Genomic DNA, 11,527 nt, shown 5'->3' on the forward strand with positions numbered 1-11,527 from the left:
ATAGATAGTCGTGGAAAGTAGAAAGTAGATTTGGTCCATAGTGAATGCCTTGATTTGTCATTCAAATCGCGGAGGTGGGGGAAGTCACCGGGCATTCCCAGCGGGGCATCCCATCTTCTTCTTCTTCTATTTAGTCCTCTTCCCCTTCTCCTCCACCTCTCTAGAGGCCTTGGAAATACGCTCCGATTGTATTCCTATATCCCGCCGATCATTAGATCATCGCCACCATGAAGTTGATCCTCTCCACCTCGTAAGTGGCTGACCCGACGAATGCGATTAGAACCGAGAGACCGGGGAGATGGAGAAAAAAAAGGAAGAAGACTAACCTGACTCAATAGCAATCTCATGCAGGGCGGTAGGCCATCTGTGATTCGCCAGCCTCTGACGCAAAAATCCAATATTGAGCTGATCACATCCCTCCGCTCCAACTTCCTCGCCTCCCAGCAGTTCCAAGGCAACGGCACGGAGTCGCGCGCAAATGGACATACCAATGGGGACGCGAATGGGAATTCGAATGGCTCCAGCAGCGACCTCAAGCACCACCAGGACCATCGCTCATGGACCGGGAACGCCGCCGGAGATCTATACATCCCTGCGATCGACTTTTCACAGCCCGGACTTTCAGAGGAACGGGATCAATACGATATTACCGTGAAGCTGTTCTATCTACCGGGGATCCCCGCGTCGAGGCGATGCGCACACACCAGGGAGGCCATTGATTTGGTATTGAAGGAGCTACATGTGAAGTCTATCGATTTGCTGATCGTCTCGTTCCCGGGGATTCTCTTCGATGCAGACGACGACAGCGAGGACGAGGATAACGAAGTCAGTACCGGCGAGCCCGCCGACGATTTCGACAGTATGGTTCAAACATGGCGGGTCTTGGAATCCCTGCATGAGCAAGGCATGATTGCCCAGCTAGGTGTGGCGGAGTTTGGCAGTGAGCGCTTGGCTCGATTCCTGCCTCACACCAAGGTGAAGCCCTCCGTTGACCAGATCAATCTCAAGGACTGCTGTGTTGTACCCAAGTCCTTGATTTTATACGCCAAAGAGGAGAAGATTCAACTCCTCACCCACAACGACTGCAATGATATCCTTCCCGTCGGCACGACGAGGGAACTCCTAGGCCCTGGCGAGAGGGGTGCGGGAATCCTGGCCTCTACGCCAGAGGGAAGTGATGGCATTCAGGGTGACGTCGAGCCACAGTGGGTGGTAAAGTATACAGCCGTGGTGAAGGATCGGGGAGTAGTTGAAAACAAAGGGTATTTCGCACTGGCGGACGTGGGCACATGCGTCAAGAACCGGTCGTGAGGAACGGAAACTCGGGTGGTCGTTAAACATTCATATTCATGATTCAGCGTGGCGTTTTGAGGATCCAGTTGAGATCAAATCTATCCATATGGGAGAAAGCATTGGAGAGTGGGACATGGTTCTGTGCATGAAAAAGACGAATCTCTTTATCCGAGCATGCTCCGCTTGCGACCTCTCATCCGCACATCCTCCAGCCTCTTGAGCGTAGTAGTAGCGCCCCGGTGACTCTCACGGTATCCATGCACCAATTCCTCCATAAAAGGCTCCGATCGCGGGTGCGTACTGCCAATCGCCCGCTCCAGCACGTACAGATCCACAGCTCGGTCCTCATCCTGCGCACTCTGCGATGCGAGTCCGAAATCAATCAGGACAACCTCGCCTTGCGTCGAAACGCCCGTCGGTGTGGTCTCAGCCTCAGTGTCCTCCGTCGGTAAGCGAAGCATAATGTTGCTCGTGGTCAAGTCGCCGTGGACGACACCGGCCTTGTGTAGCCCACCAATGGTCTTGCCGATGCGCCGTAAGAGGGCCTTGACGCGAGCATTCTCCTGCTCCAACTGTGCGGCGTCAAGGGATGAGGCATTCTTCTTCATCCAGGCTTCCCATTGTTCTAGCACTACGCGCACAACAGGCCCATCAATCCACTCCATCATCAACCATGCTCCTCCCCACCCGGCTTCATCACCGCCCTGTCCTTCCCAGTCGAGCGCGAGAACGGCGGGGACACTGACGCCTTCGCGAATCAGTTTAGTGAGGCAGCGTGCTTCTTGAATTATTCGTTGCCGAGTGAGCCGACGGTCGAGAATTGGGTGTCGGTAGGGCTTGGAAGGGCGAACTTTGAGGGCGGCGGGGATGGAGGGGTCGAGCGAGAAGGTCTTGTAGAGGTGGCCTTCGGCGCCTTGTGTGAGGAGCTCGGGTGCAGGGTTCGTATTGTTGAAAGGAGCCGGAAGGGCCGGGGGTTTATATTCGTCGGCCATTTTGGGGGATTCTTGCAGAGTAGAGAGGAATTTGTTGAAGTTGAAAGAGAAGCTGAGCTGAACTGAGCTTAAGAAAAAGTTCCAAGTTGGCAGTGGGGCTTTTGTGATTGGTCGGCTATGTACTATAAACTTGAACTGCCCTACAACTCCATTATTTGGTAGGAAACTTGGGATAATTACCTCAAAAAAAGACAGGGGACTTGTGTTTTCTTGTTAGGAGGAAACTATGTGAATTTATGGAAACTAGACGCTGATGAGATCTTGCTCAACAATCGGGATGCGTAAATGTCGTTAATCGAAGGAGACAACTACTCCATTGACATTAGGATTGAGTTTCTCTATTCAGCTAATTATGTTAGCATATTGCAAAATCAAAATCCTCACACGCGTTTGGCTTTGCATGGCTAAGAATGCGCAAGCCATAATGCTTTTGGCTACCCCCGACAACAAAATCGATCTAGTGGTACTTGTTTCGGTCGGAGAGATCAGTATTTTCGAGATAGACCTCGATCTGAGTTGAACCAGATTAGTTTGATGAAAGGTAGCACGAAATGAGAGCGAAATTCATACCTTGTTTGTCATCTTCGAATCCACGTCCTTGCAACACAGGCAAGCTGCCAAACCCAGGATACCAAACGCCATGGATACCATAGCAACCACGCTGGACAGATCATTAGATATTGAACTATTTGATCAAATCTTTTCAAGGCCTGCCAGAAGAAACTTACAAGATAGCTTTGCAGTATGCATGGCCAAGAGCGGCTTCAGCTGCAGCTGCAACAGCTGGGCTGTACTCCTTCAAAGCAGCAGCACCTCCTGACACAACAGTCATGAGGTCGGCGACCTTCGATTCGTCCAGACCAGCGGCAATAACTGCACTCGGAATATACTCCATCATATACTTCGTAAGACTCTTGGTGAATACAGTCTGGTAGATGGAAGTTGCAACTACAGAGGATGACGGTTAGCACTCTGACGTTTCCACGTCAATGCAGATGAAAAAAAAAGAAGACCTACCTGCCCCGGCTGCAAACCGAATACACCCCGATATACCCCCACTGACACCAAGATTCTTTTGTTCAACACCCATCTGCGTAATGGCAATGCTTAGATAAATAGCCCAGCCAAAACCAGCCTGCGAGAGGAAAACAAACGCAATCATGGTACCCTTATTCTCAGGTGTTACGATACCTAGCAAACTACCAAAGAGCACCATGACGAAGACTGATCCAGTCAATTGCCACTGCCAGTTTCGAAGCTTGCTACCAAGGACAGATAACAGAAGGGCACCGAAAAGAATAGCAAACCCCTGCGGCAGGGACAGAATGATCGAGTATTTCCAGTCTGCGCCACCATTTGTGTAGAACACGGTAATCATCTGGGGCCACAGGATACTGGAGGAATAGTAGAACATGTTGACAACAGCAAGTGCGATTACAGGTGCAGTAAAGTCACGGCCCCAGGAGCTGGAGAAGATGTAAGTCGGAGTAAGCGGATATTTGAGGTGACCAAAGGTTTCCCAAAGAGCGAATGCGACGAGAACGGCAGCACCGACGACCAAGGGGGCGACAACATGTGCATCATTGGAGTCGTAGACGCCAGCCCACACAATACCCATCAGGAAGGGGACAGCACCACCGATGAAGAGCAACGCGCCTATAAAATCGATTAGTTGGGTCTAATATGTTGGATTGATCGGATACTTACCAACATAGTCTAAAGACTTGAATGCGTCTAGATATGAGACCCCGAGACTAGAAAATTTGTTAGCCCTAAGATATTTTCAACCCAAGAAGGTAGTAGAAACATACGGGTGCTTAGGGGGATGGTAGAGCAGCAACAGGCCAATAAATGATAGACCCTTGGAAGATAGCGATTCCCCAGAAGTTCCATGTCCAAGTGCCCAGCTCATAGCCATATCTTGCGGTGACTGGAGCAACAATCACGGCAACGTAAACAGTGAGATCGGCAATAACCACACCGATGTGACGCCATTTATTTGGTAGGAGCTCAGGTAGCACAAATGCAGCCATCTAAATGACTCGAGCAAATAGTTTTATCAGCACAAGTTAAGTAAAACCTCAAGTTTCAAGGGAAAGAATATTTACCTGGCAGTTGGCTCCGCCGAATCCAGAGACAGCCAATCCGGCGATGACTTGGTTTGTAGTTTTGGCAGAAGCGACAATAACATGCCCAACGAAGCAAACCAAATTACCCAATACCAGAAACCAACGTCTGCCCAGAAGATCTGTGTTCGGACCACTTTAAAATAAGTAAGTATTGAGTCGCGAAGAATAATTTTCGCTAGAAGACATACAAGATCAAGAAGGCACAGGTAATTGAGATGGTCCATGCCTGACATTACGTTAAACTTGAGTTTCACATCCTCAAAGTATTCGAATGAATTTCTTACAGGGACAAACCAAATATATCCGGTGGGGTCCCCCATGTCTGCCGAAATTAAGGTACCGATCGCAGCCACGACAGGCACTGGGAAGAAAGAAAGGCCATAACCGCAAGAGAGAATCTGGTTAAAATGCACATTTAGCTTGATCGCCACGATTTGAAGTCAGTTGAAGGACATACACACGAAATAATCCACGTTTTCAGAGTCACAACCGGAGGTTCAGCCACGGGATCATTAAAATTTGGAGACGATGACTCCAAGTCCGAAGCACGAACAGTGTCATGCCCCTGATATTTCTTGTTATCGATTGTCATACTCGGTGACGAGGATCAGACGATAGCGCAACGCAAATAGACCTGAAAGAAATTGAAGAAATTAAAAGGAGTGGAGGGAGTAAAGCTTGCAATAGTCATTTCGCAGCCAGGAGCTAGTCACGAAGCTTCCCTGCATTCGACGGGGGCAATTGTCCACCCCACCATGCAAAGGAATTTTTCCTAGACGATCAACAGGAGGCTCTCAACCTACGGCAATTAATAGGACCGTGCAGCATGACAGGGAAACACGCGACCTGAAATTCAGTCGACGACCCCGAACTGTTGGTCACTGATGTACAAAAAGAGGCAGGCCCATAATTATTGGCTTTGTAGGATCCTCCTAGAAATGGCTAGGCGCAAGATGCACCCTTAAAAGGGCAAGGATATTCGTATCTTGATCCCTATTTATTTGATTTTGATAAAAAAAAAGCGAAAATTGTTCAGAATTGGGCTCTGCGCTAGCCACACTCATTCGAGAAGGACCGGGTAGATGCAAACAAATTCACAGCCCCACCGGTATTTTAGATCGAAAATGTATGTCCTTGTACTACGTAATCCAAACTAATGATGAGTAGTATTTTTTGTGATTTAGAAAATTTTGCTTGAAACCAGTTGAAATTTGTGACACCCAACATATACATACTTCCAATATGGGCTCCCATGCGGAAGAGCGTGTGGCCATTGTTGTTGGAGCTACTGTTAGTACACCTCGAAGACATAGGGATTTCTTGAGGTTTCACTGACTAGTAATCTGCAGTCCGGAATGGGAATTGATATTGCCACGGATCTGTTCACACGCGGATGGAAGGTCGCTTGTGTAGGCCGACGTCGTGAAGCGGGGGAGGCTCTTCTCAAGACCCTGCCTGGGGGCAACGCTCTGTTTTTCCCCGCTGACGTGTCAAACTACGATCAGTATAAGGACGTCTTTTGCGAGGTTCGCAAATTATGGGGCCGAATTGATGCGCTTTGTGCCAATTCTGGTATCGTCGATACCTCTTCTATCTATATGTACGATTGGAAGAATAAAAGCGTTGATGAGGTTCCTCCGGCCCCCAAATTGGATGTCGTGGATACCAACTATAAGGGAGTTGTTTACGGGACCCAGTTGGCGACGCATTTCATGAGGTATAATCCTCAGCCTGGAGGTCGCATTGTGATCACAGGAAGTATTGGGGGTGTCTTTCCCCACGAGTCTTATCCAGTTTACTGCGGCACCAAGGCGGCAGTAAACCAATTTGTGCGTGGCATGGCCCCACTACTGAAGCAGAAAGAGAATATCTTGATCAATGTCGTGATGCCCGGAATGGTGGCAACTCCTATCGTCCCCCCCCCGAGATGATTGCGGCTGTTACTCCTGAATGGTGAGAACGCTACTCGTATCCCGAGCCTGGCTTGTCGATAAGGTGCTGATCCATAAACTTTCACTTAGTCTGACCCCCGTGAAAACAGTCTTGAAAGCATACCAGGTATTTCTCGAAGATACCACAGGAATGGCTGGCGAAACACTTGAATGTTCAGCTGACAAGCTGATCTACTACCCCATGCCCGAGTATGGCAACGGGCACATCACGAAACGGGCCGTCACAGTCTGGGAGCCGTTGTTTCGCATGATGCATGGTGAAGATTCACAGCTACCGGATGCAATTGCGTGAAGCCGAGAGCAGCTGGAACAAATCACGCGAGGCAAAGCTTGTAAAGACTATGCCCTCGCGGCCTTGGGACACATAAAGTGGTTTCTTCTGCTCGTGGGCAGATCTTGTCAAAATTACCTCCTGCCAGAAAGAACTTTTTGTTTGCTTCGAAATTACAACTTATTTCCCACCAACGCATCTTGTAGTCTCGCGCTAAATCCTTCGGCCCCCCGCAGACGACTTGATGGGTCAATCTTTCTGGATTTGACAGCTGTTGAAGTCTGGGACCGTCGATCGCGGGACGCGGGACGGGCTGGCGTGGCGTGGCCCGCAGCCGTGGAGCTTCGCTCAGACTTGGGTCGAATCTCAGCCATTTGTGATTGTTAGTGCTGTGAGCATTGTCTCAGTACTTCAATGGTAATCCGTACTACTTCTTGACATTGTACATTTATTCGAACCAATCAAGCTCGACTCCGTTTTTCAGCCTCTACTACATACCTCCATTTCACTCCAATTTGCGCTCTTTAAAACCAGAACACAGCTCTTCAAGCTTATTTTTTATTTCAAATAGCTAGCCTGATCTGCTGGCAGAGAGGAAATTGGTTCACCATTACGAAGAATAGTTACCTCGCTCTAGTTATTTGTTTAATATAGCCCCCACTTGGTTTTCGAGAACTGTCGCAGCCATTACCTCCCGCATACCGTCATCGCAAAACTCATGTTGCTCGCGAAAGTATACCCCACTATCTGAAATCTCCACCGCAAGCCCGAAAAGCCTCTCCCTGGGTAAATGAGTTCCTCGTGCATCAGTCAAACCTTGAACCGCTGGTTCACCTTGGCCCACAAGCTGAAGCACCACTCGGACTACAGTCTCCATTCCTGTGAATCGGTGCTGAGGGAAAGCGTTCCACCCATCCTGATCCACAAGGTTGGTGCGCACGATTCCGGGACAGATGGAATTGACACGGATGCCACCCGCTTTGAAGTGCTGGGCGATCGACCGCATGAAACCAACCACACCAACTAATTGAGATATCAGCAGTGAACTTGACTTCTCACGAGAACGTACCGCAAATTAAAACCAAAGGAATAGAAAGAAATGTCAAAAATGCCACTCGATAAAGGAAAACTCACATTTAGCTGAAGAGTATAGTGGGGAATAAAACGACGGATAAAGTCCGCCGCAACTAGCGGTCATTACAATACTCGCACCCATACCCTGATTCGGCGACGCTCGAAAGTAATGCTGCGCCAGATAGGTAGTGAGAATCACCCCTTTCAAGTCGGCATCGATTGACAGCAGGTCGGGCTCAGGTGGTGGAGTGACAGTATCCCCCTTACCGATAGGGTGGGATTCATAGAAGTTGAAACGCTCGATCATGCCAGCATTGGCAAATACAAAATCCAATCTCTTATGAGCCTGGAAACATTGCTGAAAAGCTTCGCCAAGGACATTGTATTTTGTGACATCTGCTTAGTGAAAGGTTGTGTGAGCAAGAGAATTGGCAGCTTGCGATCCACGCTCTGAGTTGATGTCAAGGATGTGAATCTCCCAATTAGGGCGCGTGGACAAAGCCGTGGCAACTGCCAGCCCCATTCCACTAGCTAGAATACAGAAAAGCGATATTGTTACTGGACGAGTAGTTGTGATACAGATGAGTCAACGTACCTCCGCCTGTGATCAAAGCAACATTGGGCGTCATCGTTGGTGGTTTGCGTGTCATCAGTTGGCACGGCTTGAATCAAAATGTCAATTTGAATAGATGTGAGAGTGGGGGGTGAAATTCATGGACAATTGTGATCCACCTCGCTAACTAGAACAAATGGGAGTGCAGTGACCTGGTAGTTCTTGATAATAAGCATAGATCCCGCGCTATACCTTATTTCGTTCGGAGGTGTTCATTTTCAATACCTTCTGAATGGCGCACTCATACTAGCTAATTTTATCCGTGCATGAAGCTGTGCTTATAGACTTAGAGCCGTCAAAACCTTTTGGAACTGGTCCCTCAGAAATTGTCGATGTGTTCGCTTGGGTCGCGATGAGGATCGGGTATGTATCAAGAGGAATTTGGAACTGTCACAAATACTCGACGGGAGCACAAAATGCTAATTCGGCATTTTCAGATTTAGAGAAATACATAATATGGCCGAGCACTTAATTATGTAGATTGTGAGTCATGTCCACTCCCTCAATATCAAGCCATTCGACGGATGGCTGTAAGTTAAAGAGTTCAAACATCAATCCGTCATCCCATATAGAAGCCGAACCTGTTGCAGAACCATCAAATTCATGACGGACCGATGGGTTTTCAGGCAGTGAGGAAAGTCCATCTGAGGGCATTTCATCTTGTCCAGGCGTCGGTAGGGAGGCAATTTGTCGATTAACGCCCATGCCAGTCTCAAAGTCACCATTTGAAATCATCTGGATATGTGCTGCTCGGTTGCAAGAAGGCCGTCCCTCCTGAGGTCTGTGGGGATCTCCACTAGAAGGAACGTCATGAAGTTCAGCGCAAAGACTGATTAACTCAGATAGGAGTCTGTGAAGATTCATGCCAATAATGTACTGTTCTTTGAGCCTTGAAATTGTGACAGTAACTTCTTCCAATAATTTGAGATCATCCAAATTTGAAGTGGCGACAACATTGCAGAAAATAACAAAGAATGGGGTGAGCGGGTATAGTAATACAGTCCTATCAGCCTTTAGTCAGAGTAGTTTGGATTTTAGTCAAGGCAAATAACGATACCAGAATAAATAGTCGGGTGTAATGCTAGACTTGGAGCATATGTGCTTCTGACATGCTTGCATCGAATGGAGAGCTTTTCGTGCATATCGTAAACACTCCTCTCGCCTAGTCTTGTCTTGCAAGGAATATGAGTCGAGACGAAGCACTGTAGTAGCGATTGAGAAAAAAAGTGAAGTCAACTGTGTCCCATTCAATCATAACTGAAGGTTCGCGGTGTGGCGGATACCGCGACTACTGAAAAATAAGTATATTCCGTCAAATGTGCCCAGGTGAAAATGGAAAAGAATTACCTGCTGTATTTCATCGCCAATAGACTTGAGCTCCGTCTGAATATTCTCCAACATGACTTCTTTGGTTGCAAGTGCTTGATGACGCGGATCCTTCAGCACCAGTGACAAGGCGACATCTTGGACGCGGGCGAGTTTGACCAAGATCTTGACATGCATTGAGACTGCTAGCTGAGGATCTGTATGAACGAGATCCGCTGGATTGAATGGAAGCTGTGGTAGAGATGGAGGGCGAAGCAGAAGCATGCTCAGTGTTTTGTCCATATAATAGCAGTAGTAGATACAGCGACGGATTTCGTTTTCTTCATCACTGTCAGGCATAAAAGTCATCATTTTATGATAGCCCAGAGAGACAATAGAGCGGGATGCAAGAGAAACCAGAAACCATGATCTTGTCGTATCACCATGAAGCTGTACAACTGCCGCCTGAGAAAATGTAAATAGGAATGTTCAGCAAAACGGGCAGGTGTTGCTTACCCCCGCAAGAAGAGCCTGCAACATGGCAAGATTTGGCGAGCGAGTAAAATCAATTCTCCGAAGGCATTCCAAAGTTGCAGCGCCATACACCTTGCGAGATTGGTCCAAGTAGTCAGACATCTGGTCAGACGGGCATACTCGCAGCCATCGACTGATAAAAGTGGTCGCCTTTGAAAATAAGCATAACTTGTATTGGAGGGCCATCTCACCACGGACGGCGTTGCTCATGATCGCTAAAGACATTCGCTCCATAGTCTGAGATGAGAGATGATCTGCCCAGACAAGGCCTTGTGCTTCCATGCTGCTTGATCCTGTATAAATTAGCTTGAAACTTTACGTAGAGAGAAAGAAGCAGTGGAACTACCGTGAATTGTCGTATAATGCAGTTCAGGTGGAATATTATCCACTATAGATGCCTCTCTGGGATCTCTATGTTCATTCTCATCGTGCTGTGCATGGTATCCCTGATGCGATGCCGTCGCGAATGCTTTAACAATGGTAAGGGCGTGTTCCAATGCCCGCATCCGACTTGCGGGTAGATTTGAATTCGTTTCAAGCTCTTGCTGAATCAAGGTAGTGGAGTTATCTACCAGATCATGCTTATCAACAGGTTCTTGATGTGGCCTTAGAGTTGAATCAAAAATGCTCGATGGCGTAGAGGCACCGGTTGTGACCCCAGGTCCCTGCGTGACTCCTGGCTGTTGTTTATGGATTTTGACACCGCTATGTGAGGGCCTATTAGATTGGCAATTCAGTTAAATACTTATATAATTCCACTTATTCGTGACTCACGGCGGTTGCACTCTTCGACGCGGTCGACGCCCTCTTAAGCGGGAACGGGTGCATGAAACACCAATCGAAGCACAGCTTCGACATTCCGCCTGTCTATCGCATTTGGTCTGCGGGACAGGAAAGTATGAGAATCACAAGGCCACCAAGAAGTAAAGGGTGTTTGAATACCTTTCTTGCATGGCACAAATCACACTGGTGGAACGTGAGAAAAACGAGTAATTGGTATGCGGTGTCGGATTGATAGAACATACTGCTTGGAGTCCTCCGCCGACAAACAAAGCCCCGGCCCGAAATGTTGGAGCTTGGGGCATACTCGTAATGATTTTCCTCGGGTTCGGCCTGGGGGAGTTCTCCTACAGGTCGTTATAATCAGAAGAAAGATCCCGTACACCCGTAGTGCTAGCGATGACGTATCGAGCCTAGAACAACGCTAAGCTTACGTGACAGAAATCACTTGATGGTATCCAAATAAAACATTCATGCACCTGGAGTCCGAACGAACGAACAAATGCAGGTCGCATTGACGTGGAGAGACGGTGTGAACTATTCAATCCCACCTCGAGTTGAAATCATGGTGAGGCGGAAGTTTC

At 48.1% G+C, this 11,527-nt stretch overlaps 7 protein-coding genes across 7 annotated transcripts; 2 read left to right on the forward strand and 5 right to left on the reverse strand.

Moving 5' to 3' along the window:
* Positions 1 to 227: 227 nt before the first annotated feature.
* N7509_008530 (putative gamma-cysteine synthetase regulatory subunit) lies at positions 228 to 1,311 on the forward strand (the record flags this gene model as incomplete). The annotated part of the gene is made up of 2 exons (XM_056633167.1): positions 228 to 250; positions 339 to 1,311. 2 exons carry the CDS (start codon positions 228 to 230, stop codon positions 1,309 to 1,311), a joined length of 996 nt encoding a protein of 331 aa, XP_056483787.1.
* A 146-nt stretch (positions 1,312 to 1,457) lies between these two features.
* bud32 (serine/threonine protein kinase BUD32) lies at positions 1,458 to 2,285 on the reverse strand (the record flags this gene model as incomplete). The annotated part of the gene is made up of 1 exon (XM_056633168.1): positions 1,458 to 2,285. The coding sequence occupies one exon, from the start codon at positions 2,283 to 2,285 to the stop codon at positions 1,458 to 1,460; it is 828 nt and encodes a 275-aa protein (XP_056483788.1).
* A 457-nt stretch (positions 2,286 to 2,742) lies between these two features.
* On the reverse strand, positions 2,743 to 5,006 carry N7509_008532 (peroxiredoxin prx5; the record flags this gene model as incomplete). The annotated part of the gene is made up of 10 exons (XM_056633169.1): positions 2,743 to 2,796; positions 2,856 to 2,946; positions 3,014 to 3,233; positions 3,303 to 3,941; positions 3,993 to 4,039; positions 4,146 to 4,318; positions 4,394 to 4,547; positions 4,603 to 4,640; positions 4,699 to 4,812; positions 4,872 to 5,006. 10 exons carry the CDS (start codon positions 5,004 to 5,006, stop codon positions 2,743 to 2,745), a joined length of 1,665 nt encoding a protein of 554 aa, XP_056483789.1.
* Positions 5,007 to 5,656: 650 nt separating this feature from the next.
* N7509_008533 (SDR family oxidoreductase) lies at positions 5,657 to 6,658 on the forward strand (the record flags this gene model as incomplete). Its single annotated transcript, XM_056633170.1, is given in 4 exon segments — positions 5,657 to 5,704; positions 5,764 to 6,327; positions 6,342 to 6,367; positions 6,436 to 6,658. The coding sequence occupies 4 exon segments, from the start codon at positions 5,657 to 5,659 to the stop codon at positions 6,656 to 6,658; spliced, it is 861 nt and encodes a 286-aa protein (XP_056483790.1).
* Positions 6,659 to 6,810: 152 nt separating this feature from the next.
* Positions 6,811 to 7,011, reverse strand: N7509_008534 (uncharacterized protein; the record flags this gene model as incomplete). The annotated part of the gene is made up of 1 exon (XM_056633171.1): positions 6,811 to 7,011. One exon carries the CDS (start codon positions 7,009 to 7,011, stop codon positions 6,811 to 6,813), a length of 201 nt encoding a protein of 66 aa, XP_056483791.1.
* A 263-nt stretch (positions 7,012 to 7,274) lies between these two features.
* On the reverse strand, positions 7,275 to 8,340 carry N7509_008535 (short-chain dehydrogenase/reductase Prx7; the record flags this gene model as incomplete). Its single annotated transcript, XM_056633172.1, has 3 exons — positions 7,275 to 7,660; positions 7,772 to 8,107; positions 8,307 to 8,340. 3 exons carry the CDS (start codon positions 8,338 to 8,340, stop codon positions 7,275 to 7,277), a joined length of 756 nt encoding a protein of 251 aa, XP_056483792.1.
* A 1,146-nt stretch (positions 8,341 to 9,486) lies between these two features.
* On the reverse strand, positions 9,487 to 10,669 carry N7509_008536 (fungal specific transcription factor domain-containing protein; the record flags this gene model as incomplete). Its single annotated transcript, XM_056633173.1, has 4 exons — positions 9,487 to 9,612; positions 9,672 to 10,094; positions 10,146 to 10,456; positions 10,510 to 10,669. The coding sequence occupies 4 exons, from the start codon at positions 10,667 to 10,669 to the stop codon at positions 9,487 to 9,489; spliced, it is 1,020 nt and encodes a 339-aa protein (XP_056483793.1).
* Positions 10,670 to 11,527: the final 858 nt, after the last annotated feature.

This window comes from Penicillium cosmopolitanum (genome assembly GCF_028827165.1).
Source record: "Penicillium cosmopolitanum strain IBT 29677 chromosome Unknown utg000009l:1.0-9042332.0:1.0-9050551.0, whole genome shotgun sequence".
NCBI lineage: Eukaryota > Fungi > Ascomycota > Eurotiomycetes > Eurotiales > Aspergillaceae > Penicillium > Penicillium cosmopolitanum.